The sequence below is a fragment of the Lactuca virosa genome, chromosome 8 (genome assembly GCF_052849685.1).
Source record: "Lactuca virosa cultivar CGN04683 chromosome 8, Lactuca_virosa_CGN04683_v6, whole genome shotgun sequence".
Classification (NCBI taxonomy): Eukaryota; Viridiplantae; Streptophyta; class Magnoliopsida; order Asterales; family Asteraceae; genus Lactuca; species Lactuca virosa.
In genome coordinates this window covers 174,652,834-174,670,426 of record NC_136433.1, presented here as the reverse complement: position 1 = coordinate 174,670,426, position 17,593 = coordinate 174,652,834, and the positions used below count along the sequence as shown (strand labels likewise).

Here is a 17,593-nt window from a genome sequence, read left to right as displayed (position 1 = left end):
TGGCAAAAAGGACTGAAGGGACTCGGCGAGTCGCATGGTCGACTCGGCGAGTCATATGAAGATAGGCATGAACTCGGCGAGTTGGAAGAACAACTCGGCGAGTCCTATGAAGATTGCCGTAGACTCGACGAGTGGATGAACAACTCGGCGAGTCGGTTGAGGTTGCCCCAATTTATGTATGCGCGTGTAACCGTCGAGTTGCAAGAAGGAAACTTGACAAGTGGCCTTAGGGTCTCGATCGTAAACCGAAGGAACTCGACGAGTCACTCAGATGACTCGGCGAGTGGGTTAGTACTTTAAGGAACTCGACGAGTAGCCGAGGGTACTCGGCGAGTCAAGGTCAACATGGACTGTTGACCTTGACTGATGACTTTGACTTTGACCAGGGTTTGATTAGTTGGCTTTTGGGGTACCTTGAAAGGTTGGGAACTTATGGATATGATTATGCTATGGTAATAGGTGGTGGAGTTTGTGGCAGTGATCCGAGGATTGAAGTTTATCTACCGAGTCGACATCTGCAAGGTGAGTTATCCTCACTATATCGATAGGGTCTAAGGCACCAAGGCCGGCCCTTTAGTTGTTATTGTTATGGTATGCTACATGTGGATATGATATGTTAGATCGGAATCAGGATAGACAGGATGTTATGCTCTTATGATCCGTAGGGATTGATATGTTAGTGACCTGCTAGGCCAGTGCTCTAGTTATGAGAGATTGCTATGTTTGGCGATCAGTGAGATAGATATGTTTGATGTTGTATATGCCAGTATATGTTAGTTATGCGCACATGGTTATTTGCTTGTTGCTTGGGTTGAGGCGGTCCTGCTTTGTGCTGAAGGCCAACACACCCTATGAGCGGTCCGGGGAGGCTGTAGGCCCATGTGGCGGTCCAGTTATGCCGAAGGCTCGGGACAGATTCAGATAGACTGTAGGCCCTGTAGGGCGGTCCAGTCAGGCTGATGGCCTAGTATGCATGTTGATTGATTGATTATTACGGATATGGTATTATCAGTGTGGTGTTGGTATTTTGGGGGTAGCTCACTAAGCCCTTGGGCTTACAGTTTTCAGTTTATTGTTTCAGGTACTTCAGGAGATCATGGCAAGGCGAAGGCGTGACCGTACCGCTCCTCATCCTTATGATCTGGTTATTGGGACACTCTGATGAATAATGATTGAAAACATTTTTGTAAACAAATATTATTTGGTTTTATTTATGATTGAAAAAGTTTAAATTTGGTGAGAAATTTTCGATGTTATAGAAGAGTTTTTCTTTTAAAAGTTCATTAAGATTAATAGGTTATGAAAAAAATAAAAGGTCTTATTTTAATGTCATCATAAAATAGTTTTATGTCTTCCATAACTTGTCCTCAAGTTATGGAACTTGAAAAATCATCCATAAAAACCATATTAAACTTATAAGTTATGGAAACCAAGAGTTTTTGAATTGTTCAAAACTTGCCCTCAATTTTTGGAATTTGTAAAGTTACCCCCCATGTATAATTTAATTCCAACCCTTAGAATTTTAAAAGTTTAAAATTCAACCCTTATATTATTATTATATTATATGTTTAATATTTATATATATGTATAAGAGTAAGTCATTCTTACCGTTAGTAGGCCTCATTCACGAAGCCGGTCTATAAGGGGGTATAAGGTTACTGCCTATAAAATGACAGTTTAATGGGTGTCCACTCTCACCCACCGCTTCCTTGACTGGTGGAGGGTCGTTAGCCGAACGGGTAGGAAAGGACATTAATTCTCCCTTCATTAAATGTATAATGATAAATATAAAGCAACTAAACTTTATTAAATTCCCAATCATAGTTACTTTAGGAAAATGTGAATTAGGTGCTAACCCATGAAATTGCACTTTGCGCCTTGTTAAGTCGTTAGTGGAGCGTGTGTGGTTAACCGACACACTAATCTGGAACTGACAATGTGTGGAAAAGGGTAGCTTGATGTTAATCATAGATCAACGGAGCGTGTGTGGTTAACCGGCACATTGATTAGGTGGTTGTAACATTAAGCGTACCAAGTTAATTTGCATGGTTATTCACTCCTTGTTTATGATCCTCGGCATCCCAGTCACAAACTTGTAGGGCACAATCGAGATTTAAACATGCCATTGAATAGTTCAATGAATCTCAAAAGATCTAGGAGTTTCAATTCATTTAAAACCTAATGTTAAATTTCGTTTTTCATGGTGGAAATTGGTAAATCGTCATTTACCTACCTTCAAATATTTTGTAGCTTGGATTACGGCATCCCTCTTCCAAGTTATAAAATATTGTGTTGGGTCCTAGCCTTAATATTTCATATTGGGTGTTATATTAAGGACTTAAATCAACTAAAATTGAATTTCTCCCTCATAGATGTCTAGTTATGACAACTATGGTCTTCGTTATCCTTTTAGATAAAGCTTTCCTAATGAAGATGATATCCCAAATGGCGATCAAGGTGAAAGATTAATCCATTTGTTGTGCGTTAATGGGACTGGAAATCATACTTCACTTCCTCCACCTCGTCCAGTTATTCTCCCTAACCCACAAGTTCTTGAAAAGTGCAAGGTCACTCAATCCCTATTGGCATGCAATGTCTATATGTGCTCACATCTTAGAGATGAAGTCACATATTGACAAGTTGGGAGAGTTGGGTGTCGAAGTCTCAAGGAAGTTGGCTGTTGACTGGGTTCTTTAATCACTTCCTAAGTCATATAGCGGGTTCTTTAAAGGACTACTATGTGACAGATCACGACATGACCCTTATCGATCTTACCTATTTTCTTGTTGCTGCCGAATCAGCAATGATTTGGAGCACTGGTAAAGCAAATTTGATTGGAAGATCTACTTCCCAAAATTTCATGGACATTGACAATGGATACATTGGAAGTCCAGAAAAGTCTTCTCTTCCCAATGGAAAGGGATCGGCCATAGTCAACCCGGTTGATCAAACGGTAAAGAGAAAGGTTAAGTCTGAGATAGTCTCATGTACCATTACTAAAGATTCCATATGTTTCTATTGCCAAAGGAAGGGGAATTGGTTGCGAAGCTGCCTTATTTACCTGAAAGTTCACTAGGATGGTAAAAGTAAAAAATTTGACTATGCTTCAGGTAAAGTCCACTATCTAACTCTATTAAGCTCCTATTTGGAGATTCACATGATGCGACTAGGTCACATTTTGATGCTTTGTAGAATCGAAAAAGGAGAGAAAGCTTAGAAGAAGAGTATACTGAATCTGATCACGAAAATAGATTTCGATCGCATGATTCGAAGATCAGAATTTTGAGCTGCTGCTTAAGAGTTATGATAGATTGCTTAGGAATAGATAACAACATAGTTTTCATATGTATTTGCATTGTAAGGATAAAGTTTTCCGCGATTTTAAAATAAAAGGAAAATTTTTTATTTTATTTATATTAAGTATCCTTACAATGATATTTGTGAAAATTGTTGTTTATATGATTCCATTGATAACAATATTGGAAAATGGATTTGATTATTTCGTTTGTGGTAGTGTCATAATTTACCAAATAAGGAATGATTCTCATCACCCAAGTTTCAGTTGGATAGAAACTTGGAATCATGCAACTTGTATTGTATGATGAATGAGAATTTTCATCTTTGGGAAATTAAGACTAATTCCTTGTTCACATGTATATGTGAGTCAAGTGAAGGACTAGGAGATCGAGAACACTTAGTAGTGCGCTGATCAGGTCCACCACAAAGAACGATAAGGCTATTCGTCATGATTTACTAAAGTTTAGTAAATATGGTTGTGCTTACATGTTTAAGTATAATTCTGAAACATTGGAAAAGTTTCAATGTATGGAAGGACGAATGAGAAGAATCAAATTAGGCAGAAAGATAAAAGTTTCTCCAATCTGAAAAGATAGGAGAGTACTTCAGTATCATGTTTTATCATCATCTTAATGATTAAGAAAAACCATATCACAATTGATCCTCTAAGGACATCTTGGTGCATTTGTTTGGCTAAGAAGAGGAATCATGAATTGTTGAAATGGTTAAATCAAGAAGATGAGTCATACTTCGTTCCAAAACGAGTCTTAGAGTAATACTCCAAGATCGAGCCTTGAGTAACATTATGTTAAGAAGGTTTAAAACACTTATCAAATGTAGAGTAAAATATTTTCTACTCTTTTACATTTGAAATTGGTGAGTTGTGATGTTTTGGATAAAACAAAGACCAACTAAGGCCAATTGTGTGAAGTGTTTATCTTGATAAGAATTCGCACTAACTCTTGAATATTTGCTTTGTCAAGGAATGGCTCTTGACAAGAGAATCTTATATGTCAAGAGGTTAGTGGGAGTCTTAATGATCTTGAAAAGGGTCTTAAGAACTAATCAAGAATAAAACCTGTTGTTTATCACTAGCACACGACTTGAGGTTTGTAACCTATCGTGTTGACATATTCTTGTTTTTGTGCCCATTCCAGTTAAAGTTGACTATGCATGTGAGTTCTATGAGTTCTCAGTTGTTTGCATAACTACTTGGAAGGAATGGTAGGCCCTTGTGCTACCAGGTGGCAAGAAGTTAAGATTGAACAAGTTCAGTCCATATGAGTTTGGATTTGTCACTAACCTCCTCTTACGGTTATGTTTTGACAAATTCACATGGATAGGAACACATACACCATAAAATCTAAGCATCATAAGGTTTCTCTTCGGTTCATGAAAATGATGGTGAGGAAACGCTTTCACTAAGTAGAGTTTAAGCGGATAAAAATTGTGATATTTACATTCTCAAATTCAATTATGATTACGGCATCCCTTTTCATAATTCGAATTGCGAGCAATGGCAAAGGTCTAAACATTTGAGACTATGATTACGGCATCCCTTTTCATAGTTCTAAAATTGTTTAGACACACATGTGAGCTATCTAAGGAAAGGTGTATGATTTTGGGAAGCTTGGATAAAGTCTTATCGAAGCATCTCGTATCAAAAACCTGAACTTTGGTAATGAAAGTCAATAAAATATTGATTTCTAGAAGTCCAGTTGATTTCTGGATACATGTCAAAGCTAGTGGGAGCATAAGTGTTATGCTGATAAGAAGATAATTATCATGTTAGTGGGAGCATGATTATTATGTTAAGTGTTGCAAGTTAGCAATGTTAATTATAGAAAACAAAAGTTTCAATTTGCAAAGTTGCAGGGTTTGAAAAGTTGTTTTGCTATAATTAAGGGTTAGGAAATTATACTTCATTCCAATTCTAAAAGCTTAAATTGAGATTTTAATCGAATTTAGTCAAGTATATATATGAATGTTATGTTGGAATGGTTCAACATAAGGAAATTCTATATATGGAAATATTAATTGCGTTCTCAATATTCGATTATGATTACGACATCCCTCTTCATAGTCCGAATTTTGAGAACATGGCTAATAGAAAAAATTGTAGCAAAAGACTGGTCTAGGATCATGTCTTTATGTGAGACATTATGAATCGTGTCCTATATGCTTCGGGCATAGGATCGATTACATATGCTATAATATTTCTATGTGTTCTGAATTTTCCAAATACCTAGGGCATTAAGAGGGAAAAAGGATCAGAACTGTATATGACTAAAATGATTAAGCAATTATCGAGGACAATTTGAGGCTTACCATGGATTGGTTGCTCATGGACAGTTGGAAGTATAGTGTTAGTTTTGGAAGGACCATATTGGCATATTCTGAAAAGAGGCAACTCTTGTTCAGAAGTGATAGTCAAAATGGGAATATGGAAATGTTTCCTTAAGTGGAAGTTATTCTTTAAATCTATGTAAGATTAGAAAACTTAATGCAAGAAGGATGTTCAAAGGAATGTACTTTGAATGTGAGACTTCGTCTCCATGGAATTGCTCTCCATTAGAATACTTTGTAATGTCTGTTGCCAAGTCTTTGTGACTTTTGTGCATAGTCATTACAAGAGGATCATTGCATATAAGTTTACAATCTAACAGATTGGCAAAGAATCTTGTATTCTTACATTTGTCATAAGGATTTGGAATTATGAAATGAGCATCATTGAAATGTTTTCAATTGATCTATTCCACAAAGAAAGGACCATAGGTAAACATAGTGTGCATGCTTGTAGCATGGGACAACGATTGTTTTAGTTCAAGTATTAAGTTGATTATTTGTAACATTATACATTGAATAATGAGTAATCAATATGGCTCAAAAGTTTTGGGGCCATATAGGATTAGTATTATTCTTTTGTTTCACTTTGCATGTTTTGACTTTCCGAATAACTAGGTTATTCAAACCGTCCACAGTCGATCATACTTTGGAAGTAGGTATTGAGGCAAGACTGTCATGAATGGGTCTATAGTATGTCTAGATGTTTTAGACATAGCTGTAGTATTCATGAGTGCTCCTGGAATAAGATTTGAGTATTTGATTAAACTCACGCTCATTTGAATCACTTCATGGATTTTATCACGAGTGATCATGAGACGATAATATCTTATATTCTTCAAACGGAGACGTGTGAGTTGTAGTTGCAAGTCGGTTGCATATTGACATATGTAAACGCACCAGTAACTTGGATGTTATAAAACATATCGTTGTGTGTAATTTGATGAGTGAGTACAAGTGAGCATTTGGGTCGAAGTTTATCCGTTCCTTTACCCCATGTGGATAAAAGCAATATCTGTGGGCCCCTCGATGATTTAGTGATGACAATCCTAAGTGCTCGGTCGGGCCTGGACTAATTTGATTTGTTCAATTAGTCGGTCGTCATAAATCAGAAATCGGGAAACAATAGATGGACAATCCATGTCTCAGTCCATATGATATCTAGAATGGAGGAATATATGATCCCTTATCTAATGGACACGTCATTGACTAGGTCAGAGTTCGACAGCGGCTTTTAAGAGCTACAATTGCTAGTCGGGATTTGGAGTCATATTTGCAATAATAGTTTTAGATTTATCCAAGTGGGAGACTGTTGGATTAGATGTCTAAGTTCATAACTATTATTGGTATGTACTCGACTCGAGAGTAGCATGGTCCATTTGGGTTGCATAACATCAGGACAATTTGTTAGGATGGACTTTTGAGAAGAGGTTACATATGATTTATTAATATATTATAAGTTCTAATATATTAATATGAAATCATATAATTTAATTAGTATTGATCAAGAATTAGTTTGGAATTAATTTAGTGATCAAAAGAGACTAATTAAATCTATGGGGACTAATTATGGTAATTGGTTATATTTATATGTGTTGGGCTTATGGTCTATGTTGGACTAAGATTATGTATGAATACATAATGATTTGGGCCACATGTACCATGGATCATAAAACCCATGGGTATGGATTTGGGTTATACCCATGACTCTTGGAATCCTACATATAAATATAAGCTCCATAACCTAAAAATGCCACTTGGATACACTTCTAGTTCTTGGAGTTCATGGAGGTGTTTTTGGTGCATAGAAATTCTCTCTCAAGAGTCACCTTTGTCCTAGGTGTGTTGTGATTCCATTTGAGGTGCAACACTTGGGGCACTAAGTTCTTAAAGGCCAAAGTCTTCCTAGCAACATCAACAACATCAAGAGGTATGTCTAAACTTGTCTTGTTATACATATGTTATTTGTATGCTAGTTGTAGGCTTAAAGCTTTGCAAACCATATGCATGTATAATTAGAGAAAACATAGATCCAAAGATTTTAGGGTTGTATGTGCACCATAGGATGTTGTAGTATACTAAAACCCAACAGGATGATGATGGGGTTCCTTTAGGTCGGTAAGATGACGGTCGTTTGCCTATAGGCCCAACGAGGTGTTGGTTGTGAGTCTTCAGACCCCATATAGAATGGTGGTAAGAGCGGTAATGTTATGTGAGCCTATAGTTCCAGTAGATAGATGGTGTCACGAAGTATTGTGAACCTACGTGTGTGCAACTTGTGTGGGTGGACTCAGATAGTTGTTTTGTTAAGACTCATAGGTCTTTGTTCTCTATTCAATCATGATGCAGTTTGGGTGTCCAGAGCCTTGCAGGATGGCTATTAGTGACTCCGTATCTGATAGGATTTGGTCAGGCTTATTGAGGAATGTTGATTTGTCGGAAAGGTCACGGTTGTGCATCATAAGTTCAATGTTGAACTTTTGTATTTGTGGACTCTCATATGTAAGCAAGAGCTTTATATTAGGAATTTGATTGTCAATGTTGGAGTATTGGTTCTGGAGATTACAAATCGATAAGCTCGTGATACTACCCTTGGATGATTAATCACGTAGTTAAGCGCCTGAACTAGAAGGAGAGACCGATTACGATGAGGAGTGTGAGTATTTAGTTGGTGTACTATGTTTGTTCTATGGGAAGGTGTTTTCTTGTTAGAAAGTCAAATCAAACATCAAATGTCTTTTGTGCACAGTTTTGGAATGCGGATTTCATCCAGAATGTTTGTAGTTCGACTTAGCTATGACGCTTTCTCTTCAGTGGATCATCAAAGTTCCTCGTGGGAGAATCTAGTTGGTTTATGTGTCCGTAAGATGATCGTTAGTCTTTAAGTGTAGTGTTCGGGGTGTAGACATATGACTTTCCGGTCTTGAGATTTTATCACAAGGATTTAGGATATGTTTGATACGCTTGGAGTCCATTAGTTTTGGAGTTTGTGAGCAAAGGTTATTGGAATAGAGGAATGTAGTGTCAGCTCAGGCGAAGGCGGATTTCAAAGACGAAATATGATTCTAGTAGGGGAGAATTGTAACACCTCTTTTTCCAGGTATGAAATGCTTTCGTGTTGATTTAAATTAGGTTTGAGTTTTAGGGTTTCTGGCGGAATATAACGCGTCTTCTTAATGTCGCAATGTGGGCCACGTCATTAAGTAGCAACACGACCATGTAATGGTCGCAACGCGAAGATGACTGGGCTCTAACAATTTTCGTTTTCTGTTTTTTAATTTTTAGAAAAATGAAATAAGTTTTTATTTTCAGTTTTCATTAGAAAGTTTAGAAAAATCATTTAGTTAAAACTTATTTTTACCCCCAAAAAGTATATTTCATTATTCTAACTTATATAAATTGTCAAACACACCACTTCTATTAATTTGGTTTTAATAAATATATAATCTATATTTTTTTCATTACAATAATATTAAATAAATAAGATTATATCTATAACACTTAATTACAAGCTTTTGTAAAATTCGTTATCGTGTTTTAAAATTTCAATATGTATTTAAATTTTAATATGAATTTGATAAACAAAAAACAAACATTATATTTATAATTAATTAATATAATTTAATATATAACACAATATTATAGGTATTAAATATTACACTTAAATATATTAAATTAAATATTACACTTAAATTATAATTAGTAGATAAAAATAAACTAGAAATGTATAAATATATAAAAAGAGAAGACTAAAATTGACAACTCAAAGTTTATCCCTATTTTGATGGAATGGTGTTATACTATTCATTTCCCCCAAAATGGGGGAATAAATGGAGTATGGTTGAAGAAGAATGGGAAAAGAAATGGAGAATGAGAGTGAGTTGGAGATGCTCTGACTATTCCTAATTAAATTCCAACTTTTTACAAATTTAACCTCTCTTTATTTTTTTTCCCTTGCATTTCCCTAAGTGTGCTCTCATTTTCTCCAATATTTTTAAACCAACATTCTTTCATATCACTTAATAAAGAATAATAAATAAATAAATAAATAAATAAAACAAGACCTAATTACTTCATAGGTATAAACAAAATTACGGTTGCATACAAGATGTGATTTTCACCTCAAAACATTCATTTATTGTCATTTATCAACACTTCTAATAAAACTAGCTCCTCTTGTTTTCCTAACATTTTGTGTAACCATTAACCTTCTAAACCTTTCTTCATCATCCCACTTCTCACCCAAAGCAAACAAATCAGCAATCAAACAATAAACAGCTCCATCTTTTTCTGGATTCAACATCTCCATCACTCTATCAATCACCCTTTCTGCCATTTTAAAGTTACATTGAACTTTACAAGAAGAAAGATAAGATCCTAAGATGTTTATATTAGCATCCACCTCCATGTTTATAATAATCTCATACGCATCTTCTAACTCTCCTGCTTTCCCAAACAAATCAACCATACAACAGTAATGATGAATCTTTGGCTTTAAATCATAATCCTTCATCATTTCAAAGTACTTTCTTCCTTCATCAACTAACCCTGCATGAACACAAGCACTTAGAATCCCTGTGAAAGTGAACTCATTAGGTTTAATGTGAGATTCTTGCATTTCATGAAAAAGAGTTCTTGCTTCGTTTATGTATCCATGTTGAGCTGCTCCACAAATCAATGAAGTCCAAGAAACAACATTTGTGTATTGCATCATGTTAAACACCATAGAAGCAACCTTCAAGAATCCAGATTTTGCATACATGTTGACTAATGAAGTTCCAAGTTCCACGTTGAGATTGTATTTGTTTCTAATGATAAACCCATGAATGGATTTTCCTAGAATCAATCCGAATGTTTCCATGTGTCCACATGCGCTTAAGATTGTACACAAGGAGAAATGATCAGGTTTTAGCTTTTCGTGCATTAACATCTTGTGGAAGAGTGTTATTCCTTTTTTCTGGTAACCTGAATTGATGTATGATGCGATAATTGCAGACCAAGAAGCTGTGTTCCTTATGGGCATTTCATCAAACAAGGATCTTGCTTTGTTTAGATTTCCTGATCTTGAGAAGCCAGTGATCATGGTATTCCAGGTGACGATTGTTCTTTCAGGCATTTCATCGAACATGACACGTGCATCATCAAAACAAGCGTTTGAGTAGCCATGGAGGAGAGAGGACATGATGTAAACGTTGGATGTGAATCCGAGTTTGGAAATATGGGCATGAAGGTGACGAAGAAGAGGGAGGTTCTGCAAATGGGTACATGATGTAAGTGTGTAGAGAACGGCGAAGCTGTCCACGGGGATGGATTGACGTTGCATTTGCGTGTAGATTTGCAAAGATTTGGTGGGAGAAGATGTGTTTTTGATGGCTGAAATCCATTTTGATGATGCTGATGTTGATATTGTTGATGTTAGGAGACGAACAACTTCATAGACTAGTGGTCGCTTTAATGGGCGATACAAAACCAGTGGCATGAGTGTAACTCTAGACAGTCTAGAGGATGAAGGTTTTTTTTTTTTTTTTTTTTTCGATATAAAATTGATATGGATTATAACTTATAAGCAACAAGCAAAACTAGTTGTAGAAGGTTTTAAACAAATTTATGGTATTGGTGTATTGGGTACTATTTCTTAACGTTATCACACCTAAATAACCAATACCAGTCACTCATTAAATTAAAACCAACACATGGTTTTGAAGTTGAGGAATCTATAAAGAAACTATTTTCTTTTATTTGTAAATTTATTATAATTAATTGCTTTCTAGAGTTATAAAAATATATATTTAATGGCTAACTATTAGAAATGATATATTTTACATTGTTTTTTAATACGAGAATTTAAACAATTGTAAAGATATTATTAGTATTTTTAAATGATGTTTGATTTTTTGTATTAATGTTAATACAATATTTTTTTCTTAAATAGTATTATTATTAACAACCCGACCCAAATGAAAACAAATTTCGATATGTTTATTTTCTTTTCATGTTTGAATTGGACATCTGTGACTTTGAATCCTAGATTCGATTGGTGGCTTAAAAATAAAGTAATTAAATTAAATTAGAAAAAAAAAGTGCTAGAAGTGTTATCACTCCCTACCAGATGCTAAGATTAGATGCTAAATGGAGAAAAAATAAGATGACACTCAAAAAGTTGATGTGACAAAGTGTTAGAAGTGTTACCATTCCCCTTAGCCTTAGTGATGGTTAGTTGCTTGGCAACAAACACGTTAAAGTCAGGAGACATATGGTTTTCAAACAACGTGATCAAGAAAACGATAATGAAACCAGAGAATGTTGATATTATTGGTAATTCCACACTCATTAATCTACTAAACCATTCTACAAAATATCATCATTAAGGCGTTTGAATGCATTTGAAATCCTTAGAGTTTATGGATTGTGACACGTTATCATTCTATCTACAGACCATTCTATCAAAAAATTTCTTATATGTATCGAATTCTACAAAGTTTAATGAAACATATATTTAAAAATTAAAAAAGTTTTTTTTCATTAAAGAGTTTAGTAGTGATCATTGAAGTTAATATTCATTAAATGTCAATATGACATCTCATAATTGTAAAATTTAATTTATTGAATGTCAATTAGACATGTCACATTATTCAACTTTTTCATAAAATTATACATTATAGATGCTCATGTGGATGTTATTTGTGTGTTGCACGACCCTCAAATGTCAACCCTTAAACTAACGCTATGTATAGATAATATCACTAATTCAACGAAAACCCTTGCTAGTTAATACTTACATACGTCTTAAATCCTTAATTATTTTCCTATGTTTAATTTTTTAGATATAGATTAATAATATCATTGTAACACCCATGTATTACATGAGTTTATTTAAAAAAATTAAATATGAAAATTTTAAACATTTGAAAATGTTTGAATTTATAAGAAAAATTAGAAAAATATTGAATTATTAAAATTAAATTGTTTTTTTCTATTTTAAATTTAAACAAATAATTTAGATAAATAAATAAATGAAACTAATGAAGTTTTAATTTAGAAATGTTGAAATTAAAAGGAAAGTCAGTTATTGAAATTGATATGCATTTATTATTACATTTATTGCAATTATTACATTTAAATATTACGTGAAATTTAATAAAATGGAAAAACCTACAAAATACTATGTGGAAAAAAATTAATTGAAAATAACCACAAAATGACATGTGACCAAATCAATGAGAGTGTAAGATGTGACAAAAATATTTTTATTTATTAGAACAGATTTGATTACACATATATTCCATTTCATCTTTCAAATTTGTTGGATGACCGGTTAACTATTTAATTGGGCATTTATGCTCAAAAATCAAGAATGGTTTTATTTTAATATTATGATGGTTTTTCTAAAAGAAAGAGAGATCAAATTATAATAATTTTAATATAGTTTGCCTAATTAAAACTTTCACGGTATTTACTATTATGTTAAAAAAAAAACTATTCATATATATTTAATTTACATTAATTTAATATACAATATAATACTATAAATAATTATTATTATATTCAAAATCATTTGTATATAATTTTAAAAACAAAAAACATATAAATTTAAATTTAAATAAAATTGAATAGAATACCAAATTCACAAAATGGGACGTCAATCGGAGAAAACAAAATCCTATTCGTGCCGTTAAGTTCGACCCTCCTCGACACTTTAGAACCGCCACCGCCATTCGCCACTCGCCACAGCCGCCTGCATCTTGATTAATCTCCAGCCCACTTCTTCACGAATTTTTACCTCAGCTTCATTCGTTACTCTTGCTCTAAATAATTTCACAAGATGCCACAAGGTTTTCCCTCTTAACTTTTCTTCTTTAGCTAATTTCATCAACGACTATGAGCCAAATTGATTGTATGAATGTTCTATTTTGATAGACCTTCCAGGGTTCTATTATGATGCCGAGAAGAACCGATATTTTCCTGTAAAATCACCAATTCCAGGTTCTTCTTCCAGAAACAATTCTTCTGCTTCAACCAGCGCTCAAAAACCACCCCCGAAACCCAACAACAAGGTAACACCAGCTAACCCGTAACCCTAGCACACTTCCGATACGATAATACGTATGAATTAAAGACTCGAGTTTGAACATTCATACAGACGAAATATGCAGCCAAAGTTGTTAAGATGCTTCATGTTAGGGAGTTATGTGGTAATTCAATCAGCTGTAACAAAAAAAAAGTGAACTTTCAAGAGCAATACCAAAAGATACAGACATCAAAACCTATAGTAAGTTCAACATCTGATTCTATTGAGAAACTAAAGTCTAAACATTCAATTCTGATGTAATGAATCTATATTTTGCATTAGATTTGGAAATATCAAGGGACACAGAGGATTGCTGATGCTGCATTGGAACACATATGCTTAGATGTTCAGACTCCAAATGGGCTTATTGAAACAGAAATATTACTCACTGGTGGTCTTAATGGCACCTTTTGGTATGTAATTAATTAATAATGACTCAAAATCACATTAATTCATCGTTTTCATCTCAATAGTTATGATTATCAATTTATCATCTTTTTATACTTATGGCATGCAGTTGTTATGAAGTTGGATCTATTGGAGAACATGCTATTAATGGGTTACAATGTATGCCAAATCTTGTTCATCCTATGAACATTGAAAAGGAAACAGCATCATTAAAGTCACCAGGACTTATTTGGAGGCCAATTGGAGCTTTAGTTCAAATGCCTTCAAATGTATCTTGTATAAACTTACCAAGAAACCACCATTCTATTGATTCATCAACTTCACATGCTTTGTATCCTTCACATAGTTTTGTTTATTATAGCATCCTAATTTCATTTCTTGAAATAAGAAAAAGATTGAAAGTAAAATAAATTATGTTGCTCTTTAACTGAAAAGCAAATAGAATAACTACACTTGGATCTGAATCATCTGGTGGATCGGTTTATTCAATGAACATTAGTGAACCATTGGAATATGATTTAGGAGTTGCAATGTTGAGTAGAAGAATTGATGAGATTTCAAGATTCAAATCCACAATTTGGACATCTGATTCCAATGGGAATCAAGCAGTCATTGGTAAGGTTTGTTTTGTTTTATATTAATGAATTCAATGTTGGCTTCTACTTTCGTTTCTTGTATACATTTTATTTATTAACAATTTGGAATTTTTAGGCACGAATATTGGAGTTGCATTGGTGAACATAGACTCTGGAAGAAAATCATGGATATGTCGTTCCAAAAGTGATGTTTTGTCTTTGCAATTTGATTCTTCGGTAAGAACATGATGTGAATTGAATGCAAGAAATAGCAAATGTACTTTTGCTGATGTGTTATTGTTTATGAATTTAGGGAAATAATGTTTTATGTGGATTTAGAAATGGAAGTATTGTGAATATTGACACTCGCGAAAAATCTCAAGACTTTCATGATACAAATACAACACTTCCTAGACATCAAATTCCTCTTCCATCAAGAGGTCAAAAACGTGAGAAACAATGGTTTGAGGTAAATTTACTTGTTTGCCCTTCCTTCCCTTCTTCTAAACGGCGTTTAGTTCGTTTGATTATGTTGAAAATTACTCAAATACCCTTTTAACCGTGGAACAACCTTTCCTCCTTCAAATTCACAAAATTTAACCGAAGGATCTGTACTAAAACCCATGGAACAACATTAAAATTACTCAAATACCCTTTTTTTAACTGAATTTCATTGATTGTAATATGAGTGTGAAGTATTTTCATATGCAGCTCAGAGGGAATATTCATCAATCTAGAACAATCTCTATGCCTTCATCAGTTTCATGGTTAGTAAACAAATATTCAAACTTCATTAATCTTTATTTTTTATTTTTTTTTTATATTTTTTTAATTAAATGCAACAAAAAAGCAACGTATTTCATAAATTTTCTTTATTATAGCATCCCACTTTCATTTCTTCCTATTACAACATTCTACTTTGAAAAATCTACCCATATATATATTATATAGCAATGTCATTGAGTATAATAATATCCTCATAAGAAATAAAATCCTAAACTATGTAGATTTTTCAAAGTAATAAAAAGGTGGAAGAAAATGAAAATAAGCTGCTATAAATTATAGGGAAATCTCCGATAAAGTCCCAATATTTTGGGCTAGTTTACAGTTTAATCCCAACATTTATTTTTCGAACAGAAACGTCCCGATTATTTTATATTTTGCTCAAATTAACGAAAAAGTCATTATTTTTTTTCAACAAGAAATGACAGATTATCGTATAAAATCAGATAATCGGGACTTTTCTGTTCGAAAAATAAATGTTGGGATTAAACCGTAAACTGACCCAAAATATTGAGACTTTATCGGAGATTTCCCTAAATTATAATACATAAATAAATGAAAGTGTGTTGCTATTTCTTTCATTATTCATGAAAATAAATAAATTTGTTGCAGTTTGGCGGGACTTAAGACGTATGATGATTATTTCTTGGCCAGCTCCATGGATGGAACTGTATGTAGGTGGCATACTTTTTTGCATATCATATTTTTGTATGATGATGTGGCATATGATGATTGGACTTTGGACTTTCTTTTGTATGTATAGATTCGGCTTTATGATCATCGTTTTAGAGGGGCTGTAGTACAGTTCTACGAAGGACATGTGAATTCGCATACTCGTATACAAATTGGCGTCGACCCATCAGAGAGATTTCTCATGTCAGGTATCTATATCTATATCTATATCTATATCTATATATGTATTTGATATCTGTATCTATATCTGTATCTATATTTGTTAGGAGGAGAGGATTTATGTTTGAGGGTATGGAGTATAAAGTCGGGGGAAATGTTGTACGAAGATAAATTCATGAAGTCAGTGGCTACATCTGTATGTTGGCGGTTAACAAGATGTGGAAACCATTTTGGAGGGGGGGCATGGTTGGGGTCTCAACAAGGGATGTTTTATGTCAATAACACTTGATCATTTTCTCTTTCAAGGAATATGTATGTCGTTTTTATTTTATTTTTATTTATAGTGATTTTTTATTCATGTTGGAAATATCGGGTTGGTTTTAGCTTTTACTATTATTTCCGGGTTTAGATTTATAAAGTTTAGAATAAATTACAGAAAGGGTCCTTGTGGTTTCCAAATGTTGTTGTTTGTACAAAATTATGTTGACAGCGAATGTCCCATGCTTTCTATAGAAACACCTAAAGTGATGTTAGCATTTTAAAGTCTAATAAAAAATGTTTAAATCTTTTGACAGAATTTAATTTAACTTTTTTTAAAGGGTTTATATTAATTAAATTGTATAAACATATGCTCAGTAATCAACATGATAATAATCATATTTCAAGTGAAGTGCCTAATACTTAGTCATATCAGTGCTCTTTTAAAACTCTTTTTTTTCCTAAACCATATTTATTATGATTATAATCATAGTAATGATTCTAAATTTACTGGTTCAAATGAGAACCACAAAAGATTAAGAACCGTAAAAACCCCATTTTATAAGTAAATATGTACACAATACTTATTAAACATGTTAAAATCCGGATTTTTTTTTTGTACTTTTGGTATGAAAAAAGGTAAATTTGTAATTTTTGCAGTCTAATATTTTCATTCATACATCGATTCATATTTTAACATAAAAATTATACCAAATACAAATTTAATACAGTCCATTCATAGTTTAGTACACAAAATTCACAATTTAATACAATCATAATATCACTAATTCACTAATTTAGGAAAGTCAAACTCAAACTCTACCACCACCACCAACTACCACATGTCAGCACCATCCATGTATGCCAACGTGGTAACCATCATTCCTTTCACACCAAATATGTATATAAAATCATACATTGTTAGCTTAAATACTATATTCATAGTTTAATAAACATATTAATTCACTAATTTAGAGTTTAATGCAACAATTATAAAAAGAAATACATT

The 17,593-nt window shown here is 33.3% G+C and overlaps 2 protein-coding genes across 3 annotated transcripts; one reads left to right on the top strand and one right to left on the bottom strand.

Moving 5' to 3' along the window:
• Nucleotides 1-9,685: 9,685 nt before the first annotated feature.
• Nucleotides 9,686-11,274, bottom strand: LOC145129215 (pentatricopeptide repeat-containing protein At5g66520-like). Its single transcript, XM_079063934.1, has one exon. The coding sequence runs from the start codon at nt 11,117-11,119 to the stop codon at nt 9,782-9,784; it is 1,338 nt and encodes a 445-aa protein (XP_078920060.1). The 5' UTR covers nt 11,120-11,274; the 3' UTR covers nt 9,686-9,781.
• A 2,004-nt stretch (nt 11,275-13,278) lies between these two features.
• LOC145128509 (Transducin/WD40 repeat-like superfamily protein) lies at nt 13,279-16,684 on the top strand. Of its 2 annotated transcripts, none has more exons than XR_013716948.1 (12): nt 13,279-13,472; nt 13,558-13,694; nt 13,781-13,909; nt 13,991-14,121; nt 14,226-14,447; nt 14,559-14,731; nt 14,828-14,928; nt 15,005-15,160; nt 15,403-15,458; nt 16,087-16,148; nt 16,238-16,355; nt 16,434-16,663. XR_013716948.1 is itself a non-coding variant. In XM_079063304.1 (12 exons), exons 1-12 carry the CDS (start codon nt 13,463-13,465, stop codon nt 16,613-16,615), a joined length of 1,473 nt encoding a protein of 490 aa, XP_078919430.1. In that variant the 5' UTR covers nt 13,279-13,462; the 3' UTR covers nt 16,616-16,684. The 2 variants fall into 2 exon arrangements, 1 of the variants encoding a protein (XP_078919430.1); XM_079063304.1 differs by having other exon boundaries at nt 16,087-16,144; nt 16,434-16,684.
• Nucleotides 16,685-17,593: the final 909 nt, after the last annotated feature.